Source organism: Oreochromis niloticus, linkage group LG1 (assembly GCF_001858045.2).
Source record: "Oreochromis niloticus isolate F11D_XX linkage group LG1, O_niloticus_UMD_NMBU, whole genome shotgun sequence".
Classification (NCBI taxonomy): Eukaryota; Metazoa; Chordata; class Actinopteri; order Cichliformes; family Cichlidae; genus Oreochromis; species Oreochromis niloticus.
The window spans coordinates 19,487,848-19,506,602 of NC_031965.2; the positions used below are offsets into that span (position 1 = coordinate 19,487,848).

Below are 18,755 nucleotides of genomic sequence, written 5' to 3' on the forward strand. Positions count from 1 at the left end.
TGATAAAACTCAAAGCACTACTTGGCTACATCCGCGCACTGGCGAACCTGTTAACTCTGGACACATGATACGTTCAGGTACGCCACAAATTATCTGATTTTGCAGGATACCAGCAGGATACTTTGCTTTTGCTGCAGTGTGCAGCGGGTCACTCAATGTGTTCTTGCTCGTGTTATAGATTTACCAAGAGGCTGGGAAGAGGGCTTCACGGAAGAAGGAGCCAGTTACTTCATCAAGTGAGTGGCTTTTGTGCATTGTTGCCTTGTTTGGTCGTGTAGAGAAAAGAAAAAAAAATCAACCCATGCAGGCTGGTTGAGTTGATCGGTATTAAAGTGCTCTATGTGGAATGCTTTCCTCCTCCTCTCTGCTGCTCTAACACGTCTGATGCACTATAACAACCAAACTACATTAAAGGCTGTATTGTAAACACACTGATTTATCTGAGAGCTGCTTGTAGATGACAGGGAAAGCACACACCAACATATGGATTAACTCACTGGGGTCCCATTAGATAGGTGAAACCAATTATCTCTGCCTGCATTGTGAAGGGAAAGTGACAGAGCCTAGCAGGACAGGAAGAAAGGCTATTAAAATTCTCCTCACATCCACCATGCAGGACCTCTACTCACTCCGATAGGTGTGCAGACTTGGTGTGTGTAAGTGTGTGTATGTGCAGATGTGAATGAGAGAGAGAGGGAGAGAGAAAGACTGTAAAGGTTGGAGGAGAGGGGTGTGACCATGTGGTGACAGAGATGTATGGCATGATTGCATTATTGAAGCAGAAAGGACAGAATTTTCAAAGTCACATGCAGCACTCTGAAGTTTTTCCCCCGCTTTTTCTCAGATTTTCACATTAAAGCAGGAGGATTCTGGATAAAATCTGGCTTCAGTGGAAGGCAACCGAGAGACACATTATTTTGAGTATCTAGAGCTACTGTTGCATTTACTGTAGATTATATTATGCAGTGGGTTATTGGATGCTGGTCTGCGGCTGTCAGTGTATATCAGACAGTTACTATGATGGGAACCAGTACAGGAGAGCAACCCGGAAATGCCCAAATCAATCAGATAAGTCGGGCTAACATTAAAGCCTACTACGACATAGCCTGGAGACATCTGCATTGATGTAGCTCATTGTTACAAATCCCACCTCCCACCCAGACATGTTATCCCATTGCCCTTTTAATTCGCCCCAGTTGATGCAGATGCAATGGCTATATGGAGAATTTTACATCCTCATAGCTGCGGTCTAAGCATCAGGCTGGTTGTCACTCAATGACATATAGTACTCTGCAGATACCAGTTAGCAGCTCTGTCTTAACAATGTGGACACTTTGTATCAATGACCTTTATATTCAGATTTTAGTATAAATTTGTGCATCCGAGATGTTGCAATAGTCACACATATCAAAGCACGCAAATTATTTCCTTCTTTTACTTTTTCTGTATCCAAAGATGCTTTTAAAAAAGGCCTTTAAGTGGTTCCAGCTAACAAATTTGTTGTTGCTGACACATATTATGTACAGAATAAAGGTCTTTGTTTTTCCCCTCATTCGCTCACTTTTTCTCTGTAAGAAGTGAGAACAATACAGCAGTGAGGCTGTGTGATATATGGCATCCTAAATGTCAAGGCTGTGAAATCACTCTTCTACTTGTTGCCCGTTTGGCTTGGTGGAAGGATCCTGTTTTGCTTTAGTTTCTTTGTTTTGGAGACCTTATTTTCTTGCGGGTTCTTGCGGTGGAACGGAACTCACCAGCACTGTTGTCTGGTACCATTCAGCTTGTTAAGAGCACCAGCTGATATTTTTCCATGTAAATGAAAAGGAATTGATGCAAAAAAAATCTATCAGCTAGTGATAGTACACAATGTTTGCCCTTTAACTTCTGGGGTACCTTCAAGGTCTTGTGGTTTGTGTGGATTGGGCTTGCACTACTGCATCACTTGCATGCTCAATTTGATTAGGATCGTTAATTTTGGGGGTTATGTCATTGCCTTATGCTCTTGCGTTTCTAAAGCCGTTCCTGTGCAGTTTCTGAGGTGTGGTGGCACTGCTAGAGGCTGTTGTTGGTAGGTGTGCTTGGTTTACAACAGCTATTGGTGCTATGTGTCCCAACAGAACTTATGACAGTCACTATTTGTTGATCTCTGTCATCTAATCTGCTTTATTAGATTGCATTAAAAAAACTTGGATAATTTGGTAATTCGAACCTCATGATGACTTTCTTCAGCTCAAAGGCTCCACCATAGCTTCTTTAATATATTTTTTTGAGTAAACAACTTGTAGTTCCATTGGAATGAAAGAGTTAGCATTCAAATGTAATTTTATCTGTTTAGAGATCAGTTTTTCTAAAATATTTGATAATGATTGTTCAATAAATGCTGGAATATAGAAAACAAAAAGTTACCGAAGTGCATTTTAAAAATTCTGATTAGTTTTTAGCTGCTCCACAGATGTCAAATCGTGGGCTTTCTAAACCTAAACAGTGTGTTGTTAATGCCTAAACCTAACCAAACAATCCATTTTAATTAATTTATTATTTAAATCATACAGATGATGTCTGAAAAACTGAACGTAGGAAGGGTGAGGGGAGGAAGGCAGGACAAAAAAACACACTTTGGAAGTGTAATGACATTAGTAATGACTAATGATTAAACACCCACATCAGCCACGGCACCTGATCCAGCCCTAACTCTATGCTTTACCAAAAAGGAAAGTTTTAAACCTAATTTTATAAGTAGACGGTGTCTGTCTCCTGAATCTAAACTGGGAGCTGGCACCACAGAAGAGGGACCTGAAAGCTGAAGGCTCTGCCTCCCATTTTACTTTTAAAACCACAAGTAAGCCCACAGTCTGAGGGTGAAGTGCTCTATTGGGGTGATAGGGTACTATGAGGTCTTTAAGATAAAACAGGGACTGATTACTCAAGACCTTGTATGAGAGGAGAAGGCAGTATGGGAGAAATATGCTCTCTATTTCTAGTCTTTTTTTGGACAATCTGATAATAATGACGATTTACAATACTCCAGCCTAGAGGTAATAATGCATGAACTAATTATTCATTATTTCATTTTTCGCTCCTTCTTTGTCTCTTCTGCTGTCAGCAGAGATGCACATAGGCAGATTTACTCTCGCCACCCCACCGTTAGCACTGCAGCAGATGGATAGCAGTACAGTAACAGCCAACATAGTAAACTTTGTCCTCTTAGTCAGACAAAAAAGAAAAAGAAAAAACAAACAAAACTAAACTAAATGTGTAATTTTTCAAGCTGTGTTAACACTGCTATTTATTAGATTTCATCATGTTAAACATGGGCAAATGAAGAACCAATCAAATTTTGGTAAACTGTGAAATTGGACAATGACCTTATCAAGAGAAGAGCCCTCAGATTTTGCAGATTCTAGCACTCACAAGCCGGGTTACTTATTACAACTTTACTTGGCAAAGCTGAAACACTAATGACAGTGACGATGGCTTCAACTCAGACGCTCTATAAACAATGTAATGGGCTCGATTACTCGGACTGTGTCTGTTTCAGACCATTAAAATGATTATGTATTAGTTTTTAGTTGACAGCAGCTTAACATTTACAGTGTTTTATTTATCCCACAGGGGTAACCATTAGTAATGATTTGGTTTTATAGTCTGTGTAGAAATTGAGATTCCTGTGTGTGTGTGGGTGTGTGTGTGTATGTGTGTGTGTGTGTGTGTGTGTGTGTGTGTGTGTGTGTGTGTGTTTAATGAATAAATCTCACTTTAACATCAGCTTTTTTGAGAAACTTTATGAGTTGGACTGTTGGCATGTCTTTTTGATATAATGCCCCGCTTTTCGTATCGCTGAGCTTTCCAGGAAGTGTGCAAGCCCCCCCTCCCACAAACAACAAAAAAACCCCTCTGCACTGAAGTCCACATGGTGCTGCCCTGACAACAGTCAGTGGATTTGGTGTGTGTTGATAGTGGAACTTAGCTGACTTGAAGTACAAAGAAGGGATTGTTCTAACACCATGGCTATTGCAAAACTCACGTTTACTTACACCTCACTGCTGGTAAGCTGTGCAGCCTGCAGCCCTTAACTACCTGGTTAATGGTTACTGATGTTATGTTCAAGTTTCCAAAAGTGTAACGTTTTCAGATTTTCTCAGCTGATCTGAGAATGATTTACTTAGGCTCACATGTTGTACAAATTAAGTATAGTTTCATTAGGGAAATTTTACTCACAGCACTTCTGAAACACTCACATTATTTTGAGGCTGAACTGTGGAAAGGATAAAATTGTCCAAGCTAATGGGTGAGACTGTTGTCATGTGTGGCAGCAGATTGAAATAGAGTTCGTCAGGCTGTCATACTTCCAGCAAATCTCCCAGGGAGTGACCCAATTTTGAAACCATCTTCCAAAATCAACCCGCTTCAATCCCTGAACATAATGTTACAGATGAAAGAGGTCTGTGTCTTTAGTCTGACGGGTGTAGATTAATCTAAGTAAAAAGGAAAGTAAGACAATTTTGGGAAAAAGGTAACAATTTTTAATAATTGTTAGTTTTGTTTTACAGTTCCACCTTTACAATGTCACGGTCACTGAACCGCTGTGTGTCTATGTGCTTAAAACAATAATCTCGGATCACTCTAGGTGCCATCGGAGAGTGGCGCCGCACATACCAGGTATAAATATTGGCTATCTGGCATGAAGAGAAGTGTGGGCTTATCTGGACTGCTCTGGGCTCACTAGGCCAACGACCCTTACTGTGAAGTCCTGAATACCCGGCTCCCACTCAGTCTTTACTCTGAAGATTTGTGCCAGCATATGCACTCATGTCTTGAGTCGCAGTTGCTCACCCTGTGGACAATTCAATATTTTTTCAACAAGACATAAAAGACACGATATTCTGAAAAAACAAAAACGAAAAAAAGCCTCTCACACCTTCATGTCATTACATTGAGGGCAATTCAGTACACCTGGAGCCCTGTCAGACCCATACCCTTCACATCCTGGTGGCCAACTCGTTTGGTGGGGGGTACCATGACAACAAACCATCCACTCTTTATAGATGTTTATACTCTCTCTATAAGGAGGCAGATAGAGTGGTGGTGGTATTTAACCAAATGCCCTTCCTAAGCAAACCCCAAAGGGAATTTGTGTCTCATATACAGACGCAATAATTACGTGTAAGCCTGTGAGAATGGAAAGGTTTTGAGTTTGCTTCTGGAACAAACTACATTAAAGTATGCCAAACTTTCTGCAGACACAGTTATAACTGACCTCAGGTCAGCGGGCAGCTTGTTCCAAAGAAGCACCCTCAGCACACTTAGATCTAATTTTGGGAATAGTTCAAAGATCTGCACGTGATGACTTTTTTTTAACTTATCCTTTGTTAAAAAGGCTGTTTGATTGTTTAGGTCTGCTTGCTTTGTTAGATTTAGGAAAAATGTGGTTTGGCGTCAAATATGACAACTTAACCATGACTATGCTTTGACAGTCAGGTCTCCTTGGTTTACAAATGACGAGCCAGATGAAATCAGGCTCACAGAATTACTTCTTAAAACTCAGTTTTCCAGATTTTCTTTTAAGTGGTTCTGTTACATGTGATTTCTTTTATCTTTTGGTTTTAGTTTTCATGCTAATTGCCTGCCTCTAGTCTTTCATTTATTTAATTATGTCTTTTATTCTCTTTGTTGTATACACGTGTTTTCAGAGGTCCTTTTGTCTAGGCTTCCTGTTTAACTCTACCCTTCGAGTATGCTGCCTTTTCACTTCAGTCGAAGCATTTTATAAGCTCTGTTTTTTAAAGATGCAAGTATATAAAGAAAGTTTCTTCTTTTCTTCTTCTTCTTCTTCTTATTAGTATTATCATCATTATTATAGTAGCCCTGTCTCACTGTTGCATGATACATCAGGGACTGATGCCAAATGACACTCAGATCTGAGAGTTGATATGCCAGTGGCTTTGACATACAATAACTTTTTTTTTCATTACACAAACTCATGACATAACATAAATTATAATATTACTAGTGATTAGTAAACACTGTGTATTATTATCTCATTACTTACAAAAACTGGGGAAACTGAGTACACTAAGGTTCACTTTCGACCACTTCACTGGCACTCACTGAGAATAAGAAAAGTGCAATTCTATAGCTCCCCCAGGGAGAAAATTACCACGCCGAGGTACAATGGCGTCCTGTTGAGGACACAGTTTACATTGTTGAACGGGTTAACAATGCTGCGGGGCAGTCCAGGCGAAAGTGTTTGAAATCCACACTGAATCTCTCTTAGCTTTTACACCAGAAAAAGGCTCACTCAGCTTCTTTCTCAAATTTAGTTGCCTTTCAGAAAGTTCCGTCAATATTTCATCGTTGCCTGAGATTTCTGATGAATATTTATCTTGCTTTTGTCCCACAGCTTGTTATGATTTTAGTTTGTGCTTGCATTTTTTTTAAATAGCTGACGTTTTTGATCAGTACTGTGAGTTAATTAGCCATGAGATGTTTTGAAGCAGTTTTTTTTTAAAACAGGAAATGGAAAACACAGAAGTTTAATGTCCCTACAGGCCTTTATCATAACCCTGTCTTAATGAAGCTGAAGCTTTCTTTTTTCTGCTAACACATCAAATCCAGGCCTCACTGCTGAGGCCACAACACGATTGCCAAAATAGATGGAACAAACAAGGTCAAAGGGGCGATAAACAAGCTTTTCCTTTCCAAAGCTTTTCTAACGTGTAAGTTAAATTAACTGTAAGGGTTAATTTATCTTCTGCCAAAGGGGAAAAAAAGAAAAAAACTTGAAGTATTATACTTTTGGTTCCTGGCATTAAGTTTTAAAGCTTTAAAGTCAAGTAAAACTTAGTATGTGTCTCTGTACAGGACCCTGTATGAGACAACTAGTCTCTGACAGGTATCGCTTTAAAAAAAATTGTTTTCCCAACTGGTGTTCCTGGGCCCTGAGGCAGGAAGCTAGTCCAGTTTCTTTGTTTCTCAGTGAGGCAAAGAAGCAGGAAGTCTCGAGTGACCTGATCAAACCTTTCATCCTGTCAGAAATGGTCAACTCTCAGATTAAGTGATGTCAGATGTTATCCTTGGATGTTAACCCTCACCAAAGTCGTCTATTGACGTCGGTAAGACCAACTATAGTTGAACGACCTTGTGTTTCTGCGGGTTGTAGTTGTAAAAAGTACATGATTTGAAAGTTTTTAGTGCCGTGGGAGGTCACGAAGAAACATACGGGGATCAGTGCACAAGTTTTGTTTCAACAAAGCATCGGTGAAGGTCGATCGGCTCTGCTCCACATGTTTCATTTGCAGTGTTTTTTTCTTGTCCACCTGTGCCAGCTGTGTTTGTTAAACTGCATCCATTAGGCTCTACAGACTGCTGCAGGAACCATACTCTGTGTCTTCAGAATCTGATAGCATCACTTTTAATGTAGCTTAAGCGCATTTGTTAACTGTTTATTCTTGTACTGTACAGCACTAACCACGAAGCAGGGATTCTGACATGAGTGCATCAAGTTACCACACATATATCTTCTCAAGCATTAGATGGTAAAGCAATTTTCTTAAACATTTTGAAAATTTTAAATTATAGCTGAAACAAAACACATATGTTTGTGATAGGGAGTAAAACAACATATAGAAGGAACTGCTCTGCCAGATTGGCTTTGTCTTTTACTACACTACTGACTCGGGAATATATTAAAAAAGTTTACTGAAGCATCAACATAATTAATTTTATATGTACTCACTGATTAATCTGGCTAATTCTGAAACAGTATGCGACGTTTAGACATTCTTATTGCAGCTTGGCTTCCATAGTTTCACTGGTAGCTTAGCTTTTGCAAACTCATTTTAATTAAACTCAAAGATTGTTGTACTTATCTCACACAGCTACACCACTTGTGCTGTACGGCTGTCCAGAAATGTTTTAACTGGGATTATATAACTAAAAAAAGCAAATGTTTGCTTGTTTAAATTATGGTGATATTGTGACTATGGGGAAAAATAGTGGTTTACTCCAAAGCTATACAAAATGATGGGTTTTAAAAAAGCACTGTCAACTCACAATGTGGGGTATGTGGCGGTATATGTGGGGTAATATGTGGTGTTTCAGTGTCAGAACAGCTGTGTTGCACCTCTTCAGGATACAGATATACTGCCACTGGTGTGGCGAGAAAGAGAGAGGGGGAACGTTTTTAGTTCTCTTTCTTTTTCAGTCCTTTTTTATATGTGTTAAAATAGTGAAAAGTAACAACAGGCTCATGAAATACATTAACTAACTCAGCAGTAGTTTAAGACAACACTCCAAAAATGTGATACTCGGGCCTTGCAGGGGGTCAGTTGAGACCTGGAATAATTCATTAACAATATTGTGGTAGGGATGGCAGACAGTTCACGGTCCAACCCCAGAACGAGGGACTCATAGTCGACTTCTGTTTCAAATACCTTCTATTCTGAGGCTTGTGATGAGTTGAGTTTTTAATTATTTCACATTTCATGTTGAGGTAAATTTCATGTTGGTCTGTGTTTTGCACAATAGAGCTTGCTGAGGCTAGTCGTTTTTATGTGACTTCACCAAATGATTTTGGGTTATTTTGTAACCTATAGATGTCTGTTTTTTTTTTTAACAGCCCTTTTGTGGTATTCTTGGAATTAAAAAAACACACCCAACAGGCTTAACGCATTGCAGGGTACTGGAAACAGCAATATGATGTATTGCTCTTTTGCCAGTCTGCCAAAGATCTTATTGGATTTCTTTTTTTTCTTGTTTGAATCTCACTCTCACACACATGCAAACTACATGAACAACACAGACACACAAACAATATGATAAACTTGCTTAGAAGCATGAATCATTAATCTGTGAGAAAGGCAGTAGCGCACCTGATAATGTCATCTTAGCTGCAAATGCACGGACAGTGAAATTGATATTTGGACTCTTGGCCAAGGATTTGCAAATGTGCTGCTGGTGAGATAGCAGGTGCTTTCACTTTTGCTGGGTTATTTATGTCGACTGTTGTTATTATCAGTAGATCACGTCTAAAGCTCTTATGTTTCTGCATCCATCTTCACGACTTACTTGTGAGGCAGCCAGGACTTTTATTTGAGGTCAGAGTGATTTTCTAAAAAAGGGCTGTATTGTCAACATCATGTCCACAATGACTTATTACAGGGTTTGTGGCAGTTAAAAAATAAATAATGCTCAGTATTGCCTGGGCCTACAAATAGGGATGGAGACAGAATAAAGATGATGAAAACAAAGAGCAGATTTAGTGTCTGGTACAGTAGGCTTTTGTTCTGCAGAATACAGAGGAAGCTTTCCATCAGGCCTTGTTTGGACTGCAGGCCTGAGGTGTGCGCTGGTTGATGATGTACATTATGTAGAATGAGTCATTCCCTGTCTAGATGACTTGAGCAGGTTGAGAAGTCAGAGCTGGAGCAGCAGGAGTCAGAGCAGAAACAGGGCAGGGGAGATGCCCGAGCTGGGATGGGGACCTGCTGTTGCAGTTGTCTGCACCTCAGGCACGAGACTGACGGGGCTGATCATGAAACAAAGGTGGTTGCAGAGCTGGAGCTCTCCAATTTGGAGGAGAAGGAGAGGCAGGCTGAGGCAAGGTAATACTTTTGTTTAGCCTCGAATTGTATCTCTGTGCCTGATTAGTGTTTTCATGTCACTACATTACTATGATTGTAGTAAAGCATGCCGTCTTTGACTTTAACTAGCATGCAGGAAGATGTGACAGAAATTGAAACATGCAGCATTTTTGTCAGCTATCATTTACAACTCTTTTCAACTTATTAAAGAAAGAGGCTCTGGACCGTAGTAATTTCAGCTGCCTCTCTGGAGGAAAAGCAGTTTGTATACCCTCTCTCTGATTAAATTCAGATGACAGTTCTTTCTGCCGCATTCTGTCAGAGCCTGAGTGTGACTGGAGCCACTGCAGAGAGAAGCAGGTCCCACCGTGTCCTCATCTCACCAGACGGGTGACAGGAGAAGTGATTAGTTAGCACAAAGGAAATGATGGATGTTCCGTAACATGGGAAAAGAAACGAAAGAAAACTTACATTTTGTTTGTGCAATACTTTGTATTTTACCCAGAGTTTGCTTTAAAGTGATAAGCAGTATAAAGATTAAATGTGAGCAAGTGCTCCTGTGTTGCCACGAATACAGGAAAGCCACTGACTTTCAGTGATTATGTGTCCGGTAAAGTAAAAGTTTATAAGCTGAGTAAAAAATCTTTTAATTTTCCAACTAACTGCATTTATAACATACTCTGAATCTGCAACATAGCTTGTGCTAAAACTCCCACACTGCTAGGCTTTCTTTGTAATGTTTGCATGGTCTACATGTGACTCTGTGGGTTTCCTCCTGCAGTCTAAAGCTCTTAATGTTAGGCTAACTTGTAAGTCTAAACTAAGTGTGAATATGAATGGTCTGTCTCTCTGTGTTAGCCCTGTGATGGATTGGTGACCTGTCAAGGCTGTACTCCACCTCTTTCCAGTTGTCAGCTGTGATATGCTCCGCTGCACCTCCACCCCTTATCCAACCCACCTGAACTGGATTAGCAGTTAAAAGGATGAATGAATATATGTTATTAATTATAGTATTATAAATATTCGCAGTGGCTTATAATTTAACATAAAAGAGCTTTAGCTCTTGCTTAAATGAATACAGCCACACAGAGTATTCTTTATTAGGTGTATTAGCAGTTTTCTTGCTTTTTCTGCACTTTTCTGTTCTATCTTCAAAAAACAAAACAAAAAAACAAGCAAACAAAGCTGCAGGTTAGGACAAACCTGCCTGGTACAAAAAGACAAACAGGAAAAAGTTTGTGACCAGTGGGCAAAGTGAAGCTGGCTGAGCTGTCAGCCGAGTGAATATCAGAAACTCTGCCAATGAGTGCTTATGTTTCTCAGTTTCTGCTTAGTATTTAACACAGCTGTGTGCTAAAAAGTGGTGAATGTGAAGGCTATATATGTCAAACATTGGCAGCTTGGTGTGCTAACCCAAGTGGAGAGAAATGTTATTATAAAATTGCTTATTAATTGCTACAGCGCATCCTACAATGCACATGATCCTACATCCTACATGCTCTATCTCTCTGCAGATAAGTTTCTAGAAATGTCTAATCATGCAGGGTGCTTTACTGCTGATATATTCCAAAAGGAATATCACGTGAAGGCTGAAAAACCAAACACTTCAATAAGCTTATGTTAGCAGCAGATTGAGTGTATGAGCTGTGAGAAAATGTTGCTTATTGTGGATTACTTGATTGAATATTGCTGTTTCCATTAATGGAATATTGAGTGTGGAAAAGAAATGAAAAGACTGGACCGACCACTGCTACTGAGAGCAGATGTGAGGGTTTGAGCAATTTCTCTCACTGCAGCATTTATCGAGCACATTGACCACACAGCTGTGTGATTTCTTGCAAACCGATCCAATTTAATTTGCCTCAGTGCAGAGATGCCAGAGATGCATGGCTAATTTTGTATTCATGAGCCTTTCCTCTGCGCTTCTTTTTTCTATTATAAATCTTTGATTGATTAATTAAAACCTGCTGTGATCTGGCATTACCTCTAATTATTGTGTTTAAGTTATATAGTGATAAAAAACTGCTAATTTTAAGCAATTTATTCATATTTTTTAAACTGCAGTCTCTGCGATGGTGCACCGGCTCTCAACTGTCATCGGATCAATGAGACCTGCTGAAGCACTAGCAGGAGAACCATGGTGCTGTTCTGGATGTAGCCACTAGATACTGCTGTTGCATCTTTGTACACTTCACCAAGACACTTATTGACAGTTTAGTGGGGGGGTTTCATCTCTGCCAATGACAAGGTCAGAGAGCGGAGATTACACATAAAGTGTTGAATCAGGTATATTTTTTTTATTGTGGTTTCATCCTATGACAGCATCTAACTCAAGCTTGAGTTACAAGCTTGTTTTGTTTTTTAACGAGATATAATAATTCACAATTCATCTCACAGTGTGATTACCCCTCTCGTGTATTTGTTCTGTAATGTATAGCTAAATGTCAGAACGTCCCGTCTCTCTGAGCTATTTGAGAGTCTGTTAATTCAAACCTTTTTTTGTTGTGTTGTGGGTTTCCTGTTTGCTAACCGGATGGATCAGATACAGTAAATTAAAAACCTTAATTTGTTACACGGTAGCCGGGATAAAAGCAGTGTATGGATATCGACGTGGTATGGATTGACCTACCCTCAGGTTTGACCACCTTTATTCAGCCCTCTGCTCTTATCTATATGTCTGTCTGTGGATTATTGAACTGGCACTGCAGCAGCCTGCGCCAGCCACTCAGGTTTGCTCTCCATCCATCCCTCTCTCCCCCAGGCGGACTGGGATGTGATCTGATAAAGAGGAATCTGGGTGAGACGGAAGGCTCTGGTTGCAGTCAGAGACCAAGGTCAGCACTTTGCTGGACACCACAAAGAGGTGATAACTATTCATCTGTGATAATCAAAAAGAGTGGCACCTTTAGAGTTTTGTTTCAGGCCAGGTCCATCTCTTTTTCTCATCACCAACTTCTGCATCGACACTAAGCAGCAAAGTGTTATTTTATTATTCCCCAGTGAGCATAAGTAGAGCTATATTCTGCAAGGGCCGCCAGTGTTACCGATTGATCAAGAGTAGAGAGAGAGAGAGGGCTGAAACAGCAGTTATGCTCCTATCTGACACCCCTCTTTGTCTACTTTCTAGCACACCCACTAGCATACACTTTAACAAGCTCAGTTTTCATATGTTAAGAGAGCAGAAAGGAACACTCCCTATTGGTTATCTTCAGAATCAGGACAGATGTGGACATCTGAGGCTTTTTAAGTAGACTCATTACGTCTGATCACTAAACTGGTGAGTAGCAACATGTGCAGATATAGGATTTCATAGTTTTTAGAAACAAGCCAGGAGTATGTAGATTAGTCTATTATATACTTGGTGACTGTAATGTCCAACATAGGGTCTTTTTTTGTCTTGGGACAAAAATAGAATGACCTGTTTTACAAACAGTTTCAACTTTTGAAGAAATGCGTTGTTCTGTCTGTTGTTCACTTCATCATATTGATGAAGCTTTTTATTGCAAGCATTAAAATGTTTCATTGCTTTGTTCTCTTTGTAATTTTATTACTTATCTAAGTGCTCAAGTACCCTCCACAGATCTGCGTTCTCTTCTTTGCATGTAAATCGATTCCTATTATAGATTAATTTCAGTAGTTTCACACTTTTTGAAGCGCTACTGCTTGTGCAGCGAGTTTCTGAGTATTCTGACCTGTCACCTCCTGTAAATCAGGCAGTAATATCACATTGGTAAAATACTGTGTTACAAATAAAATGTCTGCATTTAAAATCTCTAAGTAGGAAATTATTAAAAGCAAAGTGTACTATCAAGAAAACAATGCTAATTTCTGGTAGTGCATAATGCAATGCAGTGATTGCCCTTTCAATGTATTAATATTTAATTCTGGTGGGTGAATATTACTTATGCATTCTATTGGACGGTTTCCATTTAGAATGAGAAATCTGCATAATAGTTAATTTATTACAGACAGTGGCAGACTTAATGTTGGGGAGCACTGGGGTGTTTCCCCGTTAGCTTGGGGTGTTCACAGAACTTTAGAAATCACATATCAGATGCGCCTCAGCAGACTGATCTTAGCAGTGTGATGGTGGTGTGTTGGTGAGTCACCCACAGATGTATGTATATGTGTACATTCATTATCCCCACCCCCCCACCCCACCCCTCTGTAAAGCTTCCAGTGTCTGCCTGCATCTCTACAGCTGCCCGACATAACAGAAAGTTAAAGTGAATGTAGAGGAGAGACAGAGATAATTAAAAGGGCAAAAGATATGGCTAAATGCTACGCTAACAATCAGGGACCAGATCAGTCAAAAGCAGTAACTTAAAAAGTACACTTACCCCGTTTCTACAGTTGTAGCTCATTCACTTTTAGTGATTGAGCGACAGTCATTTTACAGTTTGAATGAACGCTGTGTCTGTTTTTAAGGTGTGATCTCATTTTTGTGTGTATCTGGCCTCGTATGCTTGATGTGCTATGTTTGATATCAGTCCTGCTGAGGGTGTACAAGTAGCCTTTTGTCACTTCATACCTAGTAGTACTGACAACAGCCATTATATTTATAGGAAGAAGCTGTTTTACATCTGATATGATTTGTATGTTGGCGTTAGTCCATGCAATTATTTAATTACCTTAAAAACTGTGCAGTGCGATACATGAATATGTTGAAAGAGGCGGCTAGGACACAATTCCGATGGTGTTTGGTGGTGGTCGGACCCAGACATCTGACAGACTGGTATTATCGCCACAGTGTTGAAGTCTTTACTTGCAGCGCCATGCCTCTGACTCCTGTGGTATGCTAATGAGATGTGAAGCAGTGTGGAGATGGATGAGAAAGAGCAGCAGAGGGTGAAACTAAGGGAATGAGGGCAGCAGCGGCAGGACACATCGACTACATGTTCATGTGTGTACTTGTGTGCTCAGGTGCCATCAGCTTAATTTTCACTTAAAGCCTTACTGCTTTAATAGCTAATTGAAGGCATTTGTAGCATGACATAGTCGTCAGTCTCTTTGGTTTATAGTCTTCACTTTCTCATGTTATCTGATGTCTCCGCTATACGAAATGTTCGCCTTTTGTCTTTTCTTGGTGTTTGAATTCATCATGTTGGACAGTATTGTCCTGTGGTGCATATGCAGAAGGACTGAGGTCATGTTTGCAAAAGAAAAACATCACTGGAAGATAATTTGTAGTAACTGGTAACATGGGAATATAGAGAGTATAAACTGTAGTCATCGCCTTTTCATGTAATAAACTTTTCCATCATACTATCTGGCAGAATAAGCGTTTACAACATAGTATACAGTATATTTCTAGTACTTACTTCAGCTCAGTTGAGTTTTAATAGTATAGCCTTAAATCACAACAAAAGTAATCACAGTGCTCTTCATATTGTAAGAATTTCAAGTATTCCAAATTTAGCAATCAAATGATTGGGAGGGGCAGCCATCTGTTTTAAGCCAGTGGAAAGAAAAGATCATAAAGTGATGACGAACAACAAACAGGAAAACACATATGACATGCAGCAGTAGCACGGGGGAGTAAAAGTGAGAGGAAAAAGAGGAGCGGTGCTTAGTGCATCATGGTAGAACCTCCATCTGCTTGAGCCTATTGCAGCATAACTAAGAGTTTATAAAAAAGGAAAAAAAAAAAAAACTAAGCCTAATCTTAAAAGTACAAAAGGAGGGGGGGTCTGCCTCCCAAACCCACACTGAGAGCTTGTCCCACACGAGAGGGGCCTGATATCTGGATGCTTTAGCTCTCATTGTACTTGCTAAAACACTTACTTTGATATTTTTGGATATTTAAGATATATTTATTTTAGAACTCTGCTAGAACAGCTTTGCATGTTTCACAGTCGTAAACAATCCTTTTCTGTCTTATACTGGGCGCTGGTGCAGCCCCTTTTATTATCCTTTCTAAAACAAGTGCCTTTAAGCTCGTCTTTTCCAGGTTGGCTGCTCCTCCCGAGGTGTGGTTCTGTGCACCTGAAATGATTTTAATAAGGACATAGTGTCACTGAAAGTAACAGATTCAAGAGTAGAAAAAACTGTCTGAAACAAAGCATTTAGAGGAGTGTGGAGTCGGGGCCCTTGCACACTGACTGACTGCAGTTTTGAAACTTTGGCCATGTTTCATATGAGCAACCACGACTGAAACAATATATCTATTAGAGAAAGTAAGAAAGAGCATAATAGATCCTCTTTTAGAAGTGATAGGATGTGATCCTTCAGGACTTTGTATGTCAGGAGATGGATTTTAAAATCATTCCTGGATTTTACAGAGAGCCTGTGAAGTGAAGCTAATGTAGGAGTTTTTCTCTGGTCCCAGTTAGTACTCTCACTGCAGCATTTTGGATGCTGCTACCCATTCTCTCACTTTTCCTCACGCCCTCATCTCTTTTTCTTACTTTAATTCCTCATCCATCCATCCTCCCTTCCTTCCTCCTTAACTCCCCCCTTCTATGCTGTGTATTGGCTGCATGACTGCAGAGAGAATGGAGCAAAGAGAGCATCCAGTTCAGGGAAGTGCTCTGGCGACAGAGCTCTGCTGAGGAACGCATATATTAGAAGAGAGAAGGAGGAGAGCTGAGGAAGAAAAGAGTACCATTAATGGGAGGGAAAGAGGGAAGAGATTATGATTATATTGTTATGGCTTATTCTTTGTACCTGTGGTGTTAGTTTGTGCTTTGGGACCTCTTAAAAGATTTATTGGTGAGGTTGATTGGCCTCGATAATACCAATCACACGGGTATCACTCAAAAACCGGGGGCACTTCGGTGATTGCATATATTTTTAGTTTCACCTAAGCAGCAAAGGCGGGAAGGAGGATGTTTTGAATGAACTGACGCCACGGGGCTCAGCAGAGGACGTCAGCAACAGCGGCACTACCAGCTGAGAGAAGTACACACACACAGGCACCACTGAGAAGAGCACAGCACAGCAAATCACAGACCTGCAGCTAACATGCTGGGCCAGCCAGGACAATCAACCTCACACGTCTCCTACAAGAGGCAGCCAGTGTATGGGGCGACTCACAGGTGTGTATCCCAGCCCCTCTCTTAGCACATATATGGGACGGTATTGCTGCGTAGCTTGTCAGGAGCTGTGTGTGTGTGTGTGCTAAGGCTTTTCAGCAGGCAGGAAATAAAATGCTTTAGATTGCATGTTGTTAAGTGTTTGTAGAAAGTCTACATGCAGGCAGGCAGATTTCAGATGCATGCTGAAAAGTGTCTGCTATCTCTTTTTGCTGCCAACAAGGCATCTGGCTTTTTATGCCTTTATAAACCTACTGATTGCTTTTGGAGGGTGTGTGTACCTGTGTGAACTGGATCAGTCTTTACGGGGGTGAAGAGACAGAGAGGGAAAGAGAGAGGGAGAGATGCTCACTGCAGTGCCTCATGATCACAGGTCACTGATTGCTGTGTTGATGTCAGCAGAACTGCGATCCCTTGGGCTTGTATACTTTAATGTAGATCTCTCTATAGGTTAGGCTATTGCAGGGGTTTAATGCAGTCCTGAGTTCAGAGTGAGCCAGGCTTGTAAAAGAATGTTTACATGGGAGTGCGCCCTTGTTAGGGCCCTTTACATATGCAGACAAACAGCACACCTGCTATATGTTACACGTTTCTTACACACCTCAGATCTCGTATGTTACACTTTATAAACTACATGCCGTGGGCGCTGTTGCCTTAAACAAAAGACTAAATGGTTACATTAGTATAAATGTTCAAAATGGATCATATATGTAATTCATACAGTAGCATATAGTATGCATGCTGCTGTAGACAGACAGTTTTACATTAACACAGCTCGAAGCCCAGGGATTTACGAGTGGTCGCATTTTCGGGTGTATGAGAAGCCAAAGAGCAGCTTGAAGCCGGCAATTTTGAAGCTGCTCTTTGGTTTATTGGTGTGGTTAATGCCACTTTTAAATGGGATGTGACATGGAAACCATCCATTTATTGATCTGCGCAAACTACATCAAGCTTATTGCTATTCTGTCAGGGTCTTTATGTTAGCTGAAGCGATAAGGTTACTTAGCCTGTTTATCATTCCTACATATGCTTCTGCATCGGCCAGACCCCCCGCAGTGCTCTCTGCCACAGAGGCAGTAAACACCACACTGCAAAATTTCTTCTAAGATCAGCAAATAGCAGAGCGTGACGGCTTGGATCATCTATGAATCAATAGTCTTTTAATTGCAGTATGCTACATTTACAGCATAGCACATGTTGAAATAGCATTAATGAGACTCTGGTGAGTTTTTTCCAGTACTGTGCGGTTGTCTGGTTTTAATGGATTAGCTACTGCTCACCTTCTAGTGTTGAACATCTGACTCAATGTTTAGTTCACCAAAACACTTCCAGTAACACTGACTACAGCCCAGTCACACCCAGCACAGCTCATCCTTCCTGCTTCAGTCCTCGGCCACAGAGTGGAATGTGGCCAAAAGCCATAGTGCTTCATTTGTATGCTTATCTGACATAGAGGTCATGTCTTTGATTGAATGGCTGGGGCACTTCAGGCTGAAAAATGAAACACCAAAAATAGGTGCAGTGGATAGAATACCTTTGAATACAGGGGACAGAACATTAGAGAAAGGAGGTGACCCCCGCCCCACTGCACATTTCCAGGGAGACGTACTATTTCTAAGAATAGACTATAATGGTGATACTTAACAGAAGGTTAAAGCATTTGAAAAGGGAGGGTCTTCTCAGTGTATTAAGATCGTGACCTTTTAAATCCCCCAAACTGTTATTTAGCCGAGCCGCTGTGAGTGGGATAGAGATTCCAGGGAAGAGACTGTTCTAGTAAATTCTCCATCCTGCTGGCTGGTAAGAGTTTTTGAGCTGTGCACCAGATGTGGCCTACCTTCCCTGCCTTAATAAACCTACTAAGTCACAGCAAGCTTTCCTCACACACAGGATACAGAGGGCTAAAAATAGCCTTCATTTACCCTCTGCCAGCCAAGTGGACCCTCACCTAATTAATTTAATCCATCAGTTTAATTTCCATGTTGAACTGTGATAGCATGCATGCTTTGGCAGCCAAGAGGGATGGATGCAATACGTTATTACATGTTTTTTGTTAAAGAAAATACTTTTGGTAACAAATAATAATTTGATGTGCAATCATGCGGCCTAGTGATGAAGGATTTAATGTCATCACTGTGCT

General features: G+C 40.5%; 1 protein-coding gene across 7 annotated transcripts in view; it reads left to right on the plus strand.

Moving 5' to 3' along the window:
- plekha7b (pleckstrin homology domain containing, family A member 7b) overlaps positions 1–18,755 on the plus strand; it is a 77,620-nt gene that overhangs the window by 669 nt on the left and 58,196 nt on the right. For 6 of the 7 annotated variants that reach the window (XR_002061977.2, XR_002061975.2, XR_002061976.2 and 3 more), the window contains exons 2-3: positions 1–77; positions 179–236. Coding sequence is in view for 1 of the 7 variants with exons in the window: in XM_025906089.1 (XP_025761874.1) it covers positions 1–77; positions 179–236 (135 nt within the window). In the remaining 6 variants the exon portion in view is untranslated. Of the gene's footprint in view, positions 78–178; positions 237–16,193; positions 16,619–18,755 lie in introns of those variants that run through there. The other variant, XR_002061980.2, reaches the window with a different exon arrangement.